Genomic DNA, 17,746 nt, shown 5'->3' on the forward strand with positions numbered 1-17,746 from the left:
CACAGGGAGTATAAATGACGACCAGGACACAAGTAAAAAAAAAAAATTAACAAAACTAAAAAGAAGGTAAAAACTACAAAAAAACTAAAAAGAAAAAAAAACTAAAAACTAATAAAAAAACTAAAAAATCTAAAAATCTAAATAAACTAAAAAAGAAAAAAAAAGGAAAAAAATAAAGGAGAAAAACAAAACTAAAAAACGAATGTATATACAGACCGGTACACCGGGATACAAATGACGACCGGGACACAGGGAATATAAATAACGACCGGGACACAGGGACACAACTACAACGGGGACACCGGGGGAAACAGGGGGATATAAATGACGACCGGGACAAAAAAACTAAAAAGAAATAAAAACTAAAAACTAATAAAAAAAACTAAAAAATCTAAAAATCTAAATAAGCTAAAAAAGAAAAAAAAAGGAAAAAAATAAAGGAGAAAAACAAAACTAAAAAACGAATGTATATACAGACCGGGACACCGGGATACAAATGATGACCGGGACCCGGGACACAGGGAATATAAATGACGACCGGGACACAGGGACACAACTACAACGGGGACACCGGGGGAAACAGGGGGATAACCTGACAATCTATTTATATGCAAAGACAATGGGACAGCAAAGAATGTTGTATATTCGCAAGTTTTACGTAGTTAAAACCATATATATATATATATCTATATTCACAGGTGGGACATAGGGACACAACTACAATGGCGCGTAACTATTATGGCGCGTAACGACTTACGCGCGCGGGGGGGCTTGGGGGGGGGGGCGCGAAGCGCCCCCACCAACTAGGTGTTGGGGTGGCGCTTCGCGCCACCCCAACAGCTAGTATATATATATATATACTAGCTGTTGGGGAGGCGCTTCGCGCCCCCCCCCAAGCCCCCCCGCGCGCGTAAGTCGTTACGCGCCATAATAGTTACGCGCCATTGTAGTTGTGTCCCTATGTCCCACCTGTGAATATAGATATATATATATATATATATATATATATATATATATATATATATATATATATATATATATATATATATATATATATATATATATATATATATATATATATATATATATATATATATATGGTTTTAACTACGTAAAACTTGCGAATATACAACATTCTTTGCTGTCCCATTGTCTTTGCATATAAATAGATTGTCAGGTTTACCGACTCTTGAACATGCAACATATAATGGTCCATGGGAAAACAATCTGTATTCAGATCTATACCTCATGATTCTAATGATTGCCCTTGAGCTTTGTTGATGGTGATTGCTAATCGACCATTCCCTGTCCCGGTGTCCCGGTCGTCATTTACATCCCCCTGTTTCCCCCGGTGTCCCCGTTGTAGTTGTGTCCCTGTGTCCCGGTCGTCATTTATATTCCCTGTGTCCCGGTCGTCATTTGTATCCCGGTGTCCCGGTCTGTATATACATTCGTTTTTTAGTTTTGTTTTTCTCCTTTATTTTTTTCCTTTTTTTTCTTTTTTAGCTTATTTAGATTTTTAGATTTTTTAGTTTTTTTATTAGTTTTTAGTTTTTTTTCTTTTTAGTTTTTTTGTCCCGGTCGTCATTTATATCCCCCTGTTTCCCCCGGTGTCCCCGTTGTAGTTGTGTCCCTGTGTCCCGGTCGTCATTTATATTCCCTGTGTCCCGGTCGTCATTTGTATCCCGGTGTACCGGTCTGTATATACATTCGTTTTTTAGTTTTGTTTTTCTCCTTTATTTTTTCCTTTTTTTTTCTTTTTTAGTTTATTTAGATTTTTAGATTTTTTAGTTTTTTTATTAGTTTTTAGTTTTTTTTTCTTTTTAGTTTTTTTGTAGTTTTTACCTTCTTTTTAGTTTTGTTAATTTTTTTTTTTACTTATGTCCTGGTCGTCATTTATACTCCCTGTGTCCCGGTGCTTTGTTGATTGCTAATCGAACATTCCTTTTGTCCTGGTCGCTTTCTCTTTGAGTGTCGTCATTTATTTTTTTCTTTTTTAGTTCTTTTAGTTTTTACCTTTTTTAGTTTTTTTTAGTTTTTTAGATGAAAATTTTTTTTAGTTTTTTCCTTTTTTTCTTTTTAGTTTTTTATTGGTTTTTACCTTTATGTTAGCTTATTTTTCAGTTTTTTCCCTTTTTTTTAGTTTTTTTTTATTTTTTATTTTTTTTAGTTTTTTACCTTTTTTTAGTTTTTTTAGTTTTTTTAGTTTTTTTAGTTTTTTAGCTTTTTTACTTTTTTTATTAGTTTTTAGTTTTTTTGTAGTTTTTGCCTTTTTTTTTAGTTTTTTCAGTTTTTTTTTAGTTTTTTATTGGTTTTTACCTTTATTTTAGCTTATTTTTCAGTTTTTTCCTTTTTTTTAGTTTTTTTTAGTTTTTAGTTTTTTTAGTTTTTTACCTTTTTTTTAGTTTTTTTAGTTTTTTTAGTTTTTTAGCTTTTTTATTTTTTTTATTAGTTTTTAGTTTTTTTGTAGTTTTTGCCTTTTTTTTAGTTTTTTTAGTTTTTTAGCTTTTTTATTAGTTTTTAGTTTTTTTTGTAGTTTTTGCCTTTTTTTAGTTTTTTTAGTTTTTTAGCTTTTTTATTTTTTTTATTAGTTTTTAGTTTTTTTTGTAGTTTTTGCCTTTTTTTAGTTTTTTCAGTTTTGACGTCACCTGATCCAGTTTTTTCAGGTGACGTCACCTGATCCACGATCCACAGATCCACAGACAACTTATTTTTATATATATAGATAGTTTTTTTTTTTACTTATGTCCTGGTCGTCATTTATACTCCCTGTGTCCCGGTGCTTTGTTGATTGCTAATCGAACATTCCTTTTGTCCTGGTCGCTTTCTCTTTGAGTTTCGTCATTTATTTTTTTCTTTTTTAGTTCTTTTAGTTTTTACCTTTTTTAGTTTTTTTTAGTTTTTTAGATGAAATTTTTTTTTAGTTTTTTCTTTTTTCGAATTACTTTAATCTATTGTCAAAATATTTCGAAATAGTTATGCAATATCCAGTTTTTACATTCTAGTTTGTTTTCTTTTATATGTATAGAAGATATAATCTGGCGTAACAGACAAAGTGTAACAGACATAACAGACAGACAACTTATTTATATATATATAGATTAGTAATGACTAGAGTAATAAATTTTTAGATTAAATCAAGTATAAAAGACAAAGAAAATGGAAGAAATATTTACTGGGAAATCACGATCGAAATAAAGCGAGTTTTATTTAAAGCCCCCTGTAGTGTCGACTGACGGAGACAGTTGCGACTTTGATGAATTTTACACAGAATTACAGGAAGAACAAGACAAGATCCCAGCTAGAAATAGGGTATTTCTATCCGAAGGCTTTAACGCCCACCTTATACTGATAGACATAGATGGTATGCTTGATTATGTAAATTCGGCATAGAGAAAGAAAAGAAAAATCGTAATAGATTGCTACAATTTCGCAGGTGTAGTAACCCAATTGTAATCGACGCGGTATTTGGTCATACAAAAATACCCATAAATGAAGAAGGTGCTCATTTGATGGTAAAACACCAACCTTATAGATAAGGTTATTGTAAATCGAAGACTGGCAGGATCGATTAAAAACACTAGGATATATAGGAGTATTGTTATCGATGCTAAAGGTATTGACCACCAACTAGTAGTGTCTGTAGATAATTTACTGCTGAATTTAGGAAGTGTAACTATCTTCCGGATAGTTGTGACGTTGATGAACTTGAGACTTAGAATTTAAGAGGAACTTTTCAAGGATAGCTGGATATAAAAATAGAGAGTTTAGAACTTGCAATATAGAATGCGGTTGGAATATAATAGCTTGTATAGTAGCAGAAGAAGGCATAGAGGAGAAAGTTAGAAACGCAGTAAAGAATGTTCTTGAAAACGCTGGTATGAAAGAGAAGGGGTGCAAGAATTCCGTGGTAACGATAGCACTTAGCGATAGCGCTTACGAAAATTAGACGAAAGAAAGAGAAGTAGAGAAGATATTGGTATCTTAATTAATAATATAAGTCCGTGGATAGAATTGCTGACGATCTAAAAGATGTATCCAAATGGTATAACAGTAAGATTTTGTATTGGCATGTTCGGAAATAGAAATGAAGCAGTCAGTCTGGACGTGTCCCATGTAAAAAAAAAAAGGTCTCAATTAGTAATAGGGAAAGTGTTTATGGGAGATGGACTCAACTTTCCGAGGATGTGTGAACCTTGGTAAAGTTTTGTGAAACGATGTAGAAAAGACCGACTTTTATTTGGAAAATTTGGAAGTGAAGGGAGATCTATTTTGTTTGGAGGAGTTACAGACAGTACCAAAAGGATAAAAGATAATAGCGCCTCAGATGCTGATAGCCTGGTAACTGATTTTTTAAATATGGTGGCTGCAGAATCAAAAATATTTTATTGAAAATTATTAATTTTTTTTTGGAAAAGGGTAAGTACCTGGCGTGGGAAAAAATCAATTTAACCGCTTTATGAGAAAGGTAATAAGAGTGATATGTAATTACAGTTGTGTTTGCTTTATTTCTGTAGGAACCAAATTACTTAGCTTGATGATGCTGGTAGTAAATATAAGAGCATTGAAAGGTATTGGGATTGGAAATATAAGGCTTATCCACTGTTGCATTAATTCAGCGCATCTTTATCAATTATTTTGATAGAGTGTGTGGTGAATTTTTGATTCAGTGGTGTGCTCCTTTACTATTAATTTACACTCAAAATAGGTATTTTGAAGACCACACTGCCTCTCCATGACGTACGCATAACAGTTCAAATAGAGATAAATCCTTTTATTAGACAGTGAAAAACAATGACAAAAACTCTGAATATTTTGATCACATACACAGTGACCGTCATCAGTATATCTGCTGATAATCTTTACTATATATATATATATATATATATATATATATATATATATATATATATATATATATATATATATATATATATATATATATATATATATATATATATATATAATCGAAATATTCAAAGTTTTTGTCGTTGTTTTTCACTGTCTAATAAAAGGATTTATCCATATTTGAATTGTTTTGTGTACGTTACACTCGAAACTGTGTCAAGTTGACGTAATGTACTCGGATTTTCATGCCACATGACTAATTGCTGCAGTATTCGTTCGTTCTTCTTTTTTCTACTCAGAAATTGGGTTTTAGTCCAATACCGGAAATAGAGGACATGCTGTTAGTTGTTAAAGTTTCTTATAACTACATAGGGAATTATAATTCGATATATGGGAATGAAAACATCTTGTTTCAATAAGATATTTTTAAGACATTGAGTGTTCTGATTTGAATAGAAATTATTTATCTTAATTAATTTGCATATTTGGACTTTTTATTATTCCTGGATATTAGGGGGTCATCGTTTGTTTTCATTATACATAGTTCTATCATTGAAATGTCAAACAAAATGATCAAATAGTAATATAATGATAAATGATCACTTTCTTTAATGGATTCAAGTCTTGAAGGTTCCAAGTTATGCTAAATGAGCTACTTTTGCTTATGGAAACTTGGGAGCTATATTACCTTTATATGTTAGCTGTCAAATGTTGTTGCTTTCTGTTGTTTTGTTTTTTTTTGTAAAAAAAAAGGAAAAAATAGATAAACATATCCCTAAAAATTGGTAATTTTGAATTTTCTATTCTAGCTGTGTAAACAAATACCTACGCGTGTTCAACTGTCCAATGTTTGTCAACATCTTTCGGCTCTTCAGTGTTTTTCTGGGATTGTCGACCTTTGCTTAGCTGTGGCAGATAAGCGTGACCCACAGAAACGGGGCTTGTACTATTATCAAAGCAATGAACCTGCTGATGACAAAGCTGGGAGAGATTCATACCTTGCTCGGTAAGTTAATAAACGGGATGAAGGGAGGGATGAAATATTAAAATACTTAAAATATATCGTCTTGTAAGTGGACCTGCTCATATTTTAAGTGATTCCCCTCCCTTGTAGGTTTAAGTGGTTCCTCGAGTGTAGTTATCGTCTAAAAAAGGCGACTTTAATATAAAACTCTATAACAGTTATGAAATGGTAACTTAATCGGAAATATCGTTGAGTTGATTCAGTATGGTAAAATAATTTGTGTTTAGAAATCCAAAGAGCGCTATGTGTAACTACACCATATCTGTGAAGTCATTAAGAGGTGAGATATTCTCCCATTTACCAAGAGCATGACTTTCATCACCAGCTCCTGGTTGAAATACATTAAACAGATCGTTGAATTATGTCCTATTTATTTTGCCGAATTTACTTGCATGTTGATAAATTCTTTTTTTCTAATTAATAGTAGAGCCAAATAGGAACCTTTTTTGTAAAATATAACAGGTCTTCACCCTGATCTAGAGAATAAAAATTCCGACATTCTATTTCTTCATGCAATGCTCTTTTCCCTTTTCATGAGACAAATCCTTTTAGGGATCATGTATCACACAGAGGAAACGGTTTTAGCTTATTTTCCTTGTCCGACACTAATGACTGCTGTTGAAATGTTAATGGAGAAAAATAAAACATGACTATTGTTTCATTGCACATGGTTGCAAAAAAAGAGAAACAAATCCGTAATACGTCAAATCACGGCAGTCATAACGGATTCTGAGTGAAGAACAGCCATCAGAATAATTTGAAGATTACTATGACCTGTTGGCAGGAGTACTTTTATAATCTTCTTCTATTTTATAATCGTGTCTTCAAGTTTCGAAACTCCTGAGTTTCTTTCTTTTTGATTAAAGAAATTCATTTTTTCCAGCATCAAATTCAGTTTATTTATAAAAGAATCTTATTTTGCAATAATTCAAAGTGCTTTTCTTCTTATTAACCAAGAAACTTGATAGAGTGAAGCTCTTCCATCTAGGGCAAAGGGTATTGAAAGCTGAGGTTGACTAGTACTTTGGTTTGAAGTGATTTTAGATGTATTTGCCAGCTGTGTATACCTTCTAATCTTATGACCACCTTGTTCATAAGCTGAAACCAAAGTTTTGCCGTCGTTTAGTTTTGCAGCATATATTTCTTGTTCTTGAAAGAGGCCCGATTTATGTTTACCTAGTGACAATCCGAAAGTTCATCAGCTGAAGTAGTTTCTCTATAAGCTTAGAGTAACAATCGCTTGATGTTTCGACGTCGTTGTCAGGTGAACCTTTACCATTGTATGGCCGGTTTTTGGAACAGTAGCGTAATTCTTATAGGGCACGGTCGATTATGAAAAAAAAATCATTTAAATCTGTGAAAGTAGCATTTCTGCTCAATGTATGTGATATAGGATTTTCAGCGTAAATGGGCTCTAAAACCACTTTAAGGACACTGTCTTGCATTGTCTGTCCTAAGCATGATACTCACCCATGCTTTGATTGTATTGGTTCTAAGCTGGGCATTGTATAATAAATACAATAAATTTCATATTGTATAATAAATTTCATAACACAAGGTTCTTAAGAACCACATCAAGATTCTTAAGATTATACTCAATGAGTTGTTCTGTCATGCATCATTATGTATTGCAGTTGAATGGAATTATCTTGATTTGATTGTGCAGCTTTTCATTTGCGGGTCTTTCCAATGACATACAAAGACTCGCTCCTAACATATTCCAAAATAGAGGTAAAAACACATACTCCATAGTTTTTTCTTTCGATAAAAAATAGAAATATTAGGTTTTTATTAGTTAAAGTTTGTTTGTTATTTTTTCCCACTGTTTGTTTAAATACTATACTCGTTTTTATTCTATATTTTCATTTTTTAATTCTGTTAATGGAAAGGCAGGGTGGTCCTAAGAAGTTACTTAGTCTTGTAATATCAATGAGTCTCAAAATTTGGATTTCGGGATTTGTCATATTACATTTTAACTTTATCATATGATATCCTGCCATCTGGATAAGATTTACTTATTAAAAAATATCTAGCATCCAACAGTTTGGAACAGGTAGCTAGCTGTCACTCTTCTTAGCAGACTTGATGCTTAAATTGTCACTTTGCACTTTTAGTTTTATGCAGGATAAAAATTTGACAACGGTAGTACATAAGGGGTTTTGCGACACGGTGGAAAAGTTAGAGCTTTTCATATCAAGATGCTGGATACCAGGTTTTTTTTTTATTAACGTTTTAATGGGTATCTGTTAGTAGAACCATGCTAGTTATGGCAGTATTAAGTAGGGTTTTGATGCTAGAATCAGTTCCCAAACTCATCTTCACACGAGCCGCTATGGTCTTCGAGCTCTGTCAGAGGTGCATTCTGTAACGTTGTGTCAGTAAAAAGCTATGTTCCTTCAATCGATTATTTATTTTATGTTACCTGACCGGTTTGTATGGACAAAGTAGGTCTAAGAGGCTAGGGAATGGGCTCATTCTAATGGAAATTAGAATTTCTAGTGCCCTTTTTAAAGGTCAAATTGGTTGGAGGGTAACAAGCCCCCTCCATATGCTCTTTTCTACCTGGTCTCCTACACCCCCAGACATCTGATCCAAGTTCTGAGATTACTATTTTGTTCAAAATTGTCAAAGAGTCCGTAAATATGTCGCCAGGGACGACATTGACCCCTACAATCCCCAGGACAAGGACCATGAACTATGTAAATAGCAAATCGTTTACTGGTAGCTTTTGTAGTAGAAATTGGAGGGTATTTTTGATCATTGGTTTCCGATTGGCTTGAAAATTTCATGCATCTTTCTTTGGTCTTAGTGGATCTCATATTTTGGGAGAGGATATCGGGGGGCCCAGAAATGGGCCAACAAACTGTTTGCTCCTGACCAGTTGAAACATACAGATGTCAGCCCTTGGACCAATAAAAAACCTAATATACAAATACGGTTGGGGAAAGGATTCCTCCAAAATTGGGCTCTATAAGGACCAAAAACTTTTTTTCAATTGACTCACAACTTATATTTATGGCACTTGGTATTAACCAAGTGACATATAGCAGTCGCCAATTCTGTCGGTCCCGGTTTTGCTACTTTAGGCACTTCCAGGTAAGCTAGGACGATGAAATTTGGCAAGCGTATCAGGGACCGGACCAGATTAAATTAGAAATAGTCGTTTTCCCGATTTGACCATCTGGGGGGAGTGGGGGCCCGGTTAATTCGCAAAGAATAGAAAAAATGAAGTATTTTTAACTTATCAGCGGGTGATTGGATCTTAATGAAATTTGATGTTTGGAATGATATTGTGTCTCAGAGCTCTTATTTTAAATCCCGACCGGATCTGATGACATTGGGGGGAGTTGGAGGGGGAAAACCTAAAGTCCCGGTTTTGCTACTTTAGGCACTTCCAGGTAAGCTAGGACGATGAAATTTGGCCAGTGTATCAGGGTCCGGACCAGATTAAATTAGAAATAGTCGTTTTCCCGATTTGACCATCTGGGGGGGGGGAGTAGGGGCCGGTTAATTCAGAAAAAATAGAAAAAATGAAGTATTTTTAACTTATGAGCGGGTGATGGGATCTTAATGAAATTTGATGTTTGGAATGATATTGTGTCTCAGAGCTCTTATTTTAAATCCCGACTGGGTCTGATGACATTGGGGGGAGTTGGAGGGGGGGAACCTAAAATCTTGGAAAACACTTAGAGTAGAGGGATCGGGATGAAACTTGATGGGAAAAATAAGCGCAAGTCCCAGATACATGATTGACATAATCGGAACTGATTTGCTCTCTTTGGGGTAGTTGGGGGGGGGGAGTAATTCTTAAAAATTAGAAAAATGAGGTATTTTCAACTTACGAACGGGTGATCGGATCTCAATGAAATTTGATGTTTAGAAGGATATCGTGTCTTAGAGCTCTTATTTTAAATCCCGACCGGATCTGGTGATGGGGGCGGGGAGTTGGGAGGGGGAAACCTAAAACTTGGAAAACACTTAGAGTGGAGGGATCGGGATGAAACATGGTGGGAAAAATAAACACAAGTCCTAGATAGATGATTGACATAAACGGAACGGATCCGCTCTCTTTTGGGTAGTTGGGGGGGGGGGGGGTATTTCTGAAAAAAAAATGAGGTATTTTTAACTTACGAACGGGTGATCGGATCTCAATGAAATTTGATATTTAGAAGGATATCGTGGCTCAGAGCTCTTATTTTAAACCCTACCGGATCTGGTGACATTGGGGGGGGGGGAGTTGGGAGGGAGAAACCTAAAAATTGGAAAACACCTCCAACGAGTGGAGGGATCGGGATGAAACTTGGTGGAAAAAAAACACGAGTCCTAGATACATGATTGACATAACCAGAACGGATCCGCTCTCTTTGGGGTAGTTGGGGGGGGGGGGGGTTAATTCTGAAAAATTAGAAAAAATGAGGTATTTTTAACTTACGAACGGGTGATTGAATTTCCATGAAATTTGATTAATAGAAGGATATCGTGTCTCAAAGCTCTTATTTTAAATCCTGACCGGATCTGGTGACATTGGGGGAAGTTTAGGGTGGGGAGACCTAAAATGATGGGAAACGCTTAGATTGGAGGGATTGGGATGAAACTTGGTTGGAAAAATAAGCAGAAGTCTTGCATACGTGATTTACATAATTGGAACGGATCCGCTCAATTGCGGGGGGGGGGGGTAATTCTGAAAAATAAGAAAAATGACGTATTTTTAACTTACGAAGGAGTGATCGGATCTTCATGAAACTTCATATTTAGAAGGACCTCGTAACTCCGATATCTTATTTCAAATCTCAACCGGATCAAGCGTAATTGGGGGGGGGGCAGTTGGGGGGACCGGAAATCTTAGAAAATACTTAAAGCGGTAAGATCAGGATGAAACTGGATGGGAAGAATAGAAACCTGTCTAAGATACGTGACTGACATAACTGGACCGGATCTGCTCTCTTTGGTTATTGGGGGGGGGGGGGTAATTTTGAAAATTGAGGTATTTGTAACTTACGAAAGGGTGACCAGATCTTAATGAAATTTGATATTTAGAAGGATCTTGTGCTTTGAAGCTCTAATTTCAAATTCCGACCAGATCCTGTGACATTCGGGGGAGTTGGAGGGGGGAACCGGAATTCTTGGAAAACATGAAAATTGGAGTATTTATATCTTACGAATAGATGATCGGATCGTAATGAAATTTGATTTTTAGAAGGAATTCATGTCTCAGAGCTCTTATTTCAAATCCCGACCAGATCTTTTGACATTGTGGGGATTTGGAGGGGGAAATCTTGGAAAAACACTTGGAGTGTAGGAATCGGGATGAAGCTTGGTGGATAGAATAAACAAATGTCCTTGATACTTGATTGACAGAATCGTACTGGATTCGCTCTCTTTGGGGGAGTTGGGGGGAGGGGTTCAGTGATTTGGCGAGTTCGGTGCTTCTGGACGTGCTAGGGCGATGAAAATTGGTAGGCGTGTCAGGGAGCTGCACAATTTGACTTGATAAAGTCGTTTTCCCAGATTCGACCATCTGGGGGGCAAAAGGGAGAGGAAAAATTAGAAAAAAATAGGTATTTATAACTTACGAGTGGGTGATCGGATCTTAATGAATTTTGATATTTAGAAGGACTTTGTGACTCAGAGCTCTTATTTTAAATCTTGACCGGCATTAAGCCTCTTATTTTCCGTTTTAAATCAGTCTATTGATTCATAGAATTTTGTTAGAGCTCATACCATATGATCTCTTGGCTCTTAGCTCTTCTCGCCTCGTCACAAGTGCCATATGAGCTCTTAGCTCTTGTTTTATATCCTTGGGCTAAGTGGACCCTGCTGCATAAGGAAAAAAGGGAAAAAAGTCGGGTTTCTCAGAAAGCGGGACTCGAGAAAGGGTAAAAAAAGAACGATTTTTTTTTCTTTCTGAATAGCTTGAAACCTAAACCGTAAGCCCCTGGGCCAAAAGGGGAAAAATGTTCCTGGGCTTAAAGCCCTATCCGACTCATTTTTTTTTTCATTGTCTTTTTTTTCCGATTTTTTTTTTCAGTCGGCTTGAAACTTGAATTGTCAAGTTTTGGACCATGATTAACCTAGTACACAAGATAAAATTGGATAATTGCTATTAGGACCAAATATGTTGTTGAAAGAAAGAAGGATGTTAGGGGAACCTAACGATAGGCCAAAAAACCATTTGTGTCTTATTAGTTTGTTAGTTACGACCTTAAGTTCCTGCATCCCTGGACCAAGTGGAAACCAATGTAAAACACATTATTGATTATCTGTAATATATCCGTAATCAGTAATTTCTCTTGTTTTAAGTTCGAATCATTATTATATGAGTTCATTTCTGCTCATTTTTAGGTTCGATTTGGCTCTTTTCTCTTCTTTTAAAAAGTTTTCCTTTGGAAAACAGTTCTTGTAATTAATTCAGGGGAAAAACAATAATCTGAAGTTTGGTAACATAGAGCTTCGATGACACATATATGGATACAGAGTACCTGCAGCGCATTACCTGCTATACAAATAAAAGAAAATAATGGCATATTCTTAAAAAAAAATGAATTCTTATTTGGCTCAAGTTTAAGCATTTAATGAAATTTCCAAGACAGCTCTCTTTAGTTATGTGTTTTATGTAATGTCGAAACATTTAGCTGAGTGATCTTGTTGACGTTTTCTCTGAACGGGACACTTATTTACGCTGTCCTTATCGGGTACAATTTTTTCTGCTTATTTATCGAAAACTTTAGGGTAGGAGTTTGTTGTTCTGAAACGTTCAATTAATTTTTTGTTCTAAATAAAAGAAAAATAAGAATTCACTCAAAATATTATACCAAATGTAATTTAATAATCAAAATATGGATTTTTACTCTTTGGCTTTTTTTTTTTTTTTTTTTTAGCGCATTTATGAGCTCTTAAGATATGCCGATTTTTGTGAACGTGATTTGTTGGAAGTTCAACAATGTTGAAATCATTTTTGAGACAAGTTCTGAAAACGGCTGATTCGCATGAATAAGTATTCATGATCTCAATATAGTATCTGATGATAGAGGGATAACTGAGGAGAAAGATAGTTGAAAATGATCCCCAATTTTCTATAATTAGTTAATCAACGAAGACATTCGATTTACATTTGTAAGGGACTTTCGTATGTGCGTTTTAATAGTAAAAAACAAAACAAAAATATAATAACTTGTAAAACCTTTTATTAAGACAATGAATGTGGAAAATAAAATAATTTTTATGCATGTACTAATAAAAGACCAAACTTTTGGCTTCATATCCGGAAGCTATTATTAATGAAAAAAAAAGAGAAAAATAGAATAAAACTAGATTAAACAATTAACCCATTCAATAAAATAACATAAATAGATGAAAAACACTAATTTTATATAAATTAAAGAAACAAAACTAAAAGAAACTCACATTTGACACACTAGAGTTGTTTTTTTTTTTTTTTTTTTTTTTTTTTTTTTTTTTTTTTTTTTTTTTTTTTGTATGATGATTCAAGCGCAACGCAGATTCAGAAGAAAAACTGGTGTATTTTATTGATTATGTTTGTAATGTATCTTCTTAAACACAGGATTTTATGATTCAAACACAACGCAGATTCAGGAAAAGAAACTGTTGTATAATACTGTGTATGTCCATAAGGTACACACAGTATTATATACGATATCAAAAGATACCTTACGGATGTACGCAATTTTATACAGAATTTTGTTTTTGGATCTATGTTGTGTTTTAAAGAAAATGAAAAATTTCACTACTATTTTTCTATATGATAAACATTGTTTTTTTTTCCATAGGTTTTTTTGCAATGTTGTACTGAAAGAAGGAGGCAAAAACAAAACTCTTCTTTGCAGTGACATTTGTTCGTTTCAAGCTTGATTCGCATATTTAATTTAAGTTTCACTTATTGTAAGATTTATTTATTCATGTATATTAGTACCTATTGTATGTTTGATAGCTATGATTGTTTATATAATTTCTGTTCGTTTTTGGTTTCATTTACGCTTCAATAGCAAAATACTTTTGTTCGTTTCTAGCTTGATCTACATATTCAATTTAAGCTTTACTCGTTTTAAGATTTTTTTATTCATTTATATTTGTAGCTGTTGTATTTTTTTTGCTATGATTGTTTATTTAATTTCTGTTCGTTTCGGGTTTCATTTAATCTTCAATTGTAGATTCTGGTCGATTTGAGTTATTGTACGTTTCTATTTCTTTTGATCTTAAATTTGATCTTAAGTTTTTTTTTAATTAATTTCTGTTCTTTTTAGATTGCCAAAGTTTCAAGTTTTTCAAAATTCCCTATTTCAAAATAATCCTCTATTCCAAAATGAATAAACAGTCTTGGCAAGAATTATTAAAATTAAACTGAATATTTGATGCATAATGATATTAATTGCTAAAAGTTCATCAGCTCGAGATTTTCTTTCACTCAGGGCCGGATTTAAAGCTTTGACGCTTCTAGGCCCAAGCGTTTTTGTCGCTCCATTTTTGCAAGATTTTGAGGAAACCTCCAAAACTTGGTCTGGTTTCGCTGTAATTTTCATTTTACATTTAAATGTTGTAATAAGTACAAAAGGAAATATTTGTAATACAATCCGTTTTAATAAAGCGCCAAATACGCAATAGGCCTTATACTTTTGCTGTTAGGGAAACAGGCAGTAGTCAAACTCTTGTTTGTAGTGAAGACCGTAGGTGACTTGGAACAGTTTTGGAAAGAGCTAATACGATTAAACTGAATTCCCATGATTTTTGGAATAAAATATCGTTAATAAGCTTTTTGGGTCGGGAGGGAGGCTCTAGCCATGGAGGGCGGGCCAGGAGTCAGTTCCCATGATTTTTGGAATAAAATATCATGAATAGTTGTTTTTCTGGGGGGAGGGAGGGATGGCTTCGGGCCATGGAGTGAGGGACGGTGGTCAGTTCCATGATTTGTTATTGATAAGTTTGTTTTTTTTGGGGGGGGGGGGGTGATCAGGCTAGTTTTTGAATAAAATATTGTTAATAAGTTATTTTCTCTTTTTTTGGGGGGGGGGGTGGTGGATCGTAATTTTTGGAATAAAATGTCGCTAATAAGTTAATTATGTATTTTTTGGGGGAGGGGGGTCAGGCCGTGCACGGAGGACAAGGCGTATGCTTCCTTAAATTTTGGAATAAAATATCGTTAGTAAGTGGTCAGGCTTATCTGATCTTTGAACTATTTTAAAAAACGTCGCATAAAAACCTTGTATGCCCCAAGATCATAGCATACAACAGGCTCTGGGGGGCTTGTGTTGACTTTTGAGTTTTGTTATCTGATCTTTTGACTTGGCTGTCTCAAAAATTCGATCAGTTGGATTTGGGGTAAAGAGGACAGGGGGGATATTTGCCCTGCGATCCCTTTTTACTCTTAAAAAGGGAACTAGAACTTTCAGTTTCCAATAGAATGAGTCCGTTCCGAAGTTTATACGACTGTCCCTTCTACAAAAAACTTATATGCTCCCGGGGCATAATTTGCAAAACTTGCCCCTAGGTTCTGGGGGGTTGTGTAACCTCGGAGTTTTTATTATATGATCTTTGGTCTATTTTGGACAAAATGAATCTCTCTAAAATTTCATGGGACGTATTTGGAGAAAAGGAGTTTGGTTGGGGGGGGGGGGGCTAGTGTCCATCGGATTACTTTTGACTCTCAAAAAGGGAACTAGAACTTTCAATCCCTAGTCATTTGAACCCCCTCCGAAGCTTACCCTTTTCATAAAAACCTTATTTGTCCCCGGGGCATAACCCTTTCCTAACCACCCTATCCCTGGGCATAGGGATGGGGGCATGTTGACCCCGATTACAATTGGGGGGAAAGGGCGTTGAGGGAGCTAGTTGCCCTCCGATCACTTTTGACTCTTAAAAAGGGCACTAGAACTTTCGATTTCCAATCGAATGAGCCTCTTGCGAAGTTATTCGATCACCCTTTCCGTATGAAGTGCCTTTGAAAAAAAAATAATAAGACATTGGAGCCTTATGGCCTTTACTATAGGCAACGCTATGGCGTTGCCTCTGATCATGTTGACAGGCATTTATATCATGACTTTAAAAAATAAACTATTCCAACAAGGTTGAACATGTAAAGATTCTAACTTGGGTTTTACCCAATGATATTGCCTCGTATTTTAGAATATACTGAAAAACAGAGTACGGTCGTTCAGTTGCACGGGGCTTCGGTCACACGAGGGTTCAGTTGCACGGTGGTTCAGTTCCACGGTGGTCATAGTTGCACGGTGGTTCAGTTGCAAGGGATATCTCTTGTACGAGAGTTCAGTTGCACGAGGGTTCAGTTAAATGGGGTTGAGTGGCACGATGGTTGAGTTACACGAGGGTTCAGTCGAACAGGGGCTCAGTTCCACAAGGTTTTAGTTACATGGGTGTCCAGTTGCACGGAGGTTCAGTTGCAATGGAACCTTATATTTTCATGTAGTTTGACTAATTTAAAATTGAATTTTTCACTATCAGGAATACGTTTTTTATTTTAAATGTAAAGGTGAAGACGTTTTTATTATATTTTTTTCTCTTTTCGCTCCGTTATCTGTATAACTGATGCAATGTTAATTTTACCCTAATTTTATTAGAATTGACGCATATCGTCAAATTACGACGTATCTTGGCTTGCTGATGTATGGAATACCAGCCTCTCCTCAAGGACCGCCAACAACAAGTCAGACTGTTGCTGATGCCCAATCCCAGGTAAAAACTTGTGTGCTCAAAAATTTCTTTGTTGAATTTGTTCCAATGGTTACTATTCTTATTGAATTGCTACATTTTTTAGTGATTTAGCTCGGGTCAATACAACTATATTATGACGTAAAAAGGCTCACGCATAACCCAGGCTGTAAAATCACAGAGCTTTTTGTTCTAAATAAGTCCATTAAAGCTGTTCAAACTGTCAACTACAAAAAAAAAAAAAAACTATTCGAGTAACTTGCAGATACCGCAGTATGCAAGCATAACATGGATAGCTTATCATGAACAAAAATCAATTATCACTTTTTTTAAGGTCCAAAGAATGCTTTCAATTTCCAACATTTTTTCGGGCTACAAGTCATGAAATTGGGTGTAGAAACTTGAGTTTTGGGCAAAATGCGGCTTCTGTAATATAAAAGTCTCATTGCCTCGACACAAACCTATTATTATTATTTTTTTATTGTGTCGTGATTGGTAGTGCCATTTCATTAGCCAATAAGGAGCAAGCAATCATTGTAAATTTTTCATGATAAACCAGGTTTTACTATCGATGTGAATTTTCAAGCAGTGGTATCATTAGAATTAGCCCAATCTTATTCAAAAACAAAGGTCGAATAAAACTGACAATCTATCTAAAGTGTGTAATAGATACATGGGATGTAAAATCCACAGCTGGGTATGAGGTTAAGCTTTTAAAATGCTAATGAATTTGACTGTCGTTATAATTGAGTTTTATTTGTTTTCTTTTTTATTATATTCTCCTATTCAGAGCCAACTAGCGATTATTCTAGAAATAATTCTTAAACAATGCCTTAAAAGCAAACGCTTTGGATAGATACAAGATGCTCCTTTTACCTGATTTATCAGTTTATAGGCGAGATGCCCTTTAATATAATTGATTTAAAACAAATATTAGCGAAAAAAGAAGTTTTTCAAAAGAAGTACAAAACCATATTAAACCCCAAGAAGAATGTAAATTAAGTCCTATAATAATTCAATCTTAAAATGACCTGAAGTTGTTATCATTTAATAAACGAAATCCAAACGAACAGAAGTTAAAAGGGATGATCAAATCAGACTTAAAGCGAACACAAATTACCACAAACGGGAGTATCAAATGAATCATTACCTAAAACTTCTAAAGGTCATTTGATCTTTACTGAAAACCTTTTC

At 34.8% G+C, this 17,746-nt stretch overlaps 1 protein-coding gene across 5 annotated transcripts in view; it reads left to right on the forward strand.

The window, feature by feature from the left end:
* LOC136031214 (nuclear pore complex protein Nup155-like) overlaps positions 1–17,746 on the forward strand; it is a 180,406-nt gene that overhangs the window by 136,151 nt on the left and 26,509 nt on the right. For all 5 annotated transcript variants that reach the window (XM_065710591.1, XM_065710588.1, XM_065710590.1 and 2 more), the window contains exons 17-18: positions 5,658–5,854; positions 16,462–16,576. In XM_065710591.1, the coding sequence (XP_065566663.1) occupies positions 5,658–5,854; positions 16,462–16,576 (312 nt within the window). The remainder of the gene's footprint in view (positions 1–5,657; positions 5,855–16,461; positions 16,577–17,746) is intronic.

Source organism: Artemia franciscana, chromosome 9, assembly GCF_032884065.1.
Source record: "Artemia franciscana chromosome 9, ASM3288406v1, whole genome shotgun sequence".
In the NCBI taxonomy this organism is placed as follows: Eukaryota; Metazoa; Arthropoda; class Branchiopoda; order Anostraca; family Artemiidae; genus Artemia; species Artemia franciscana.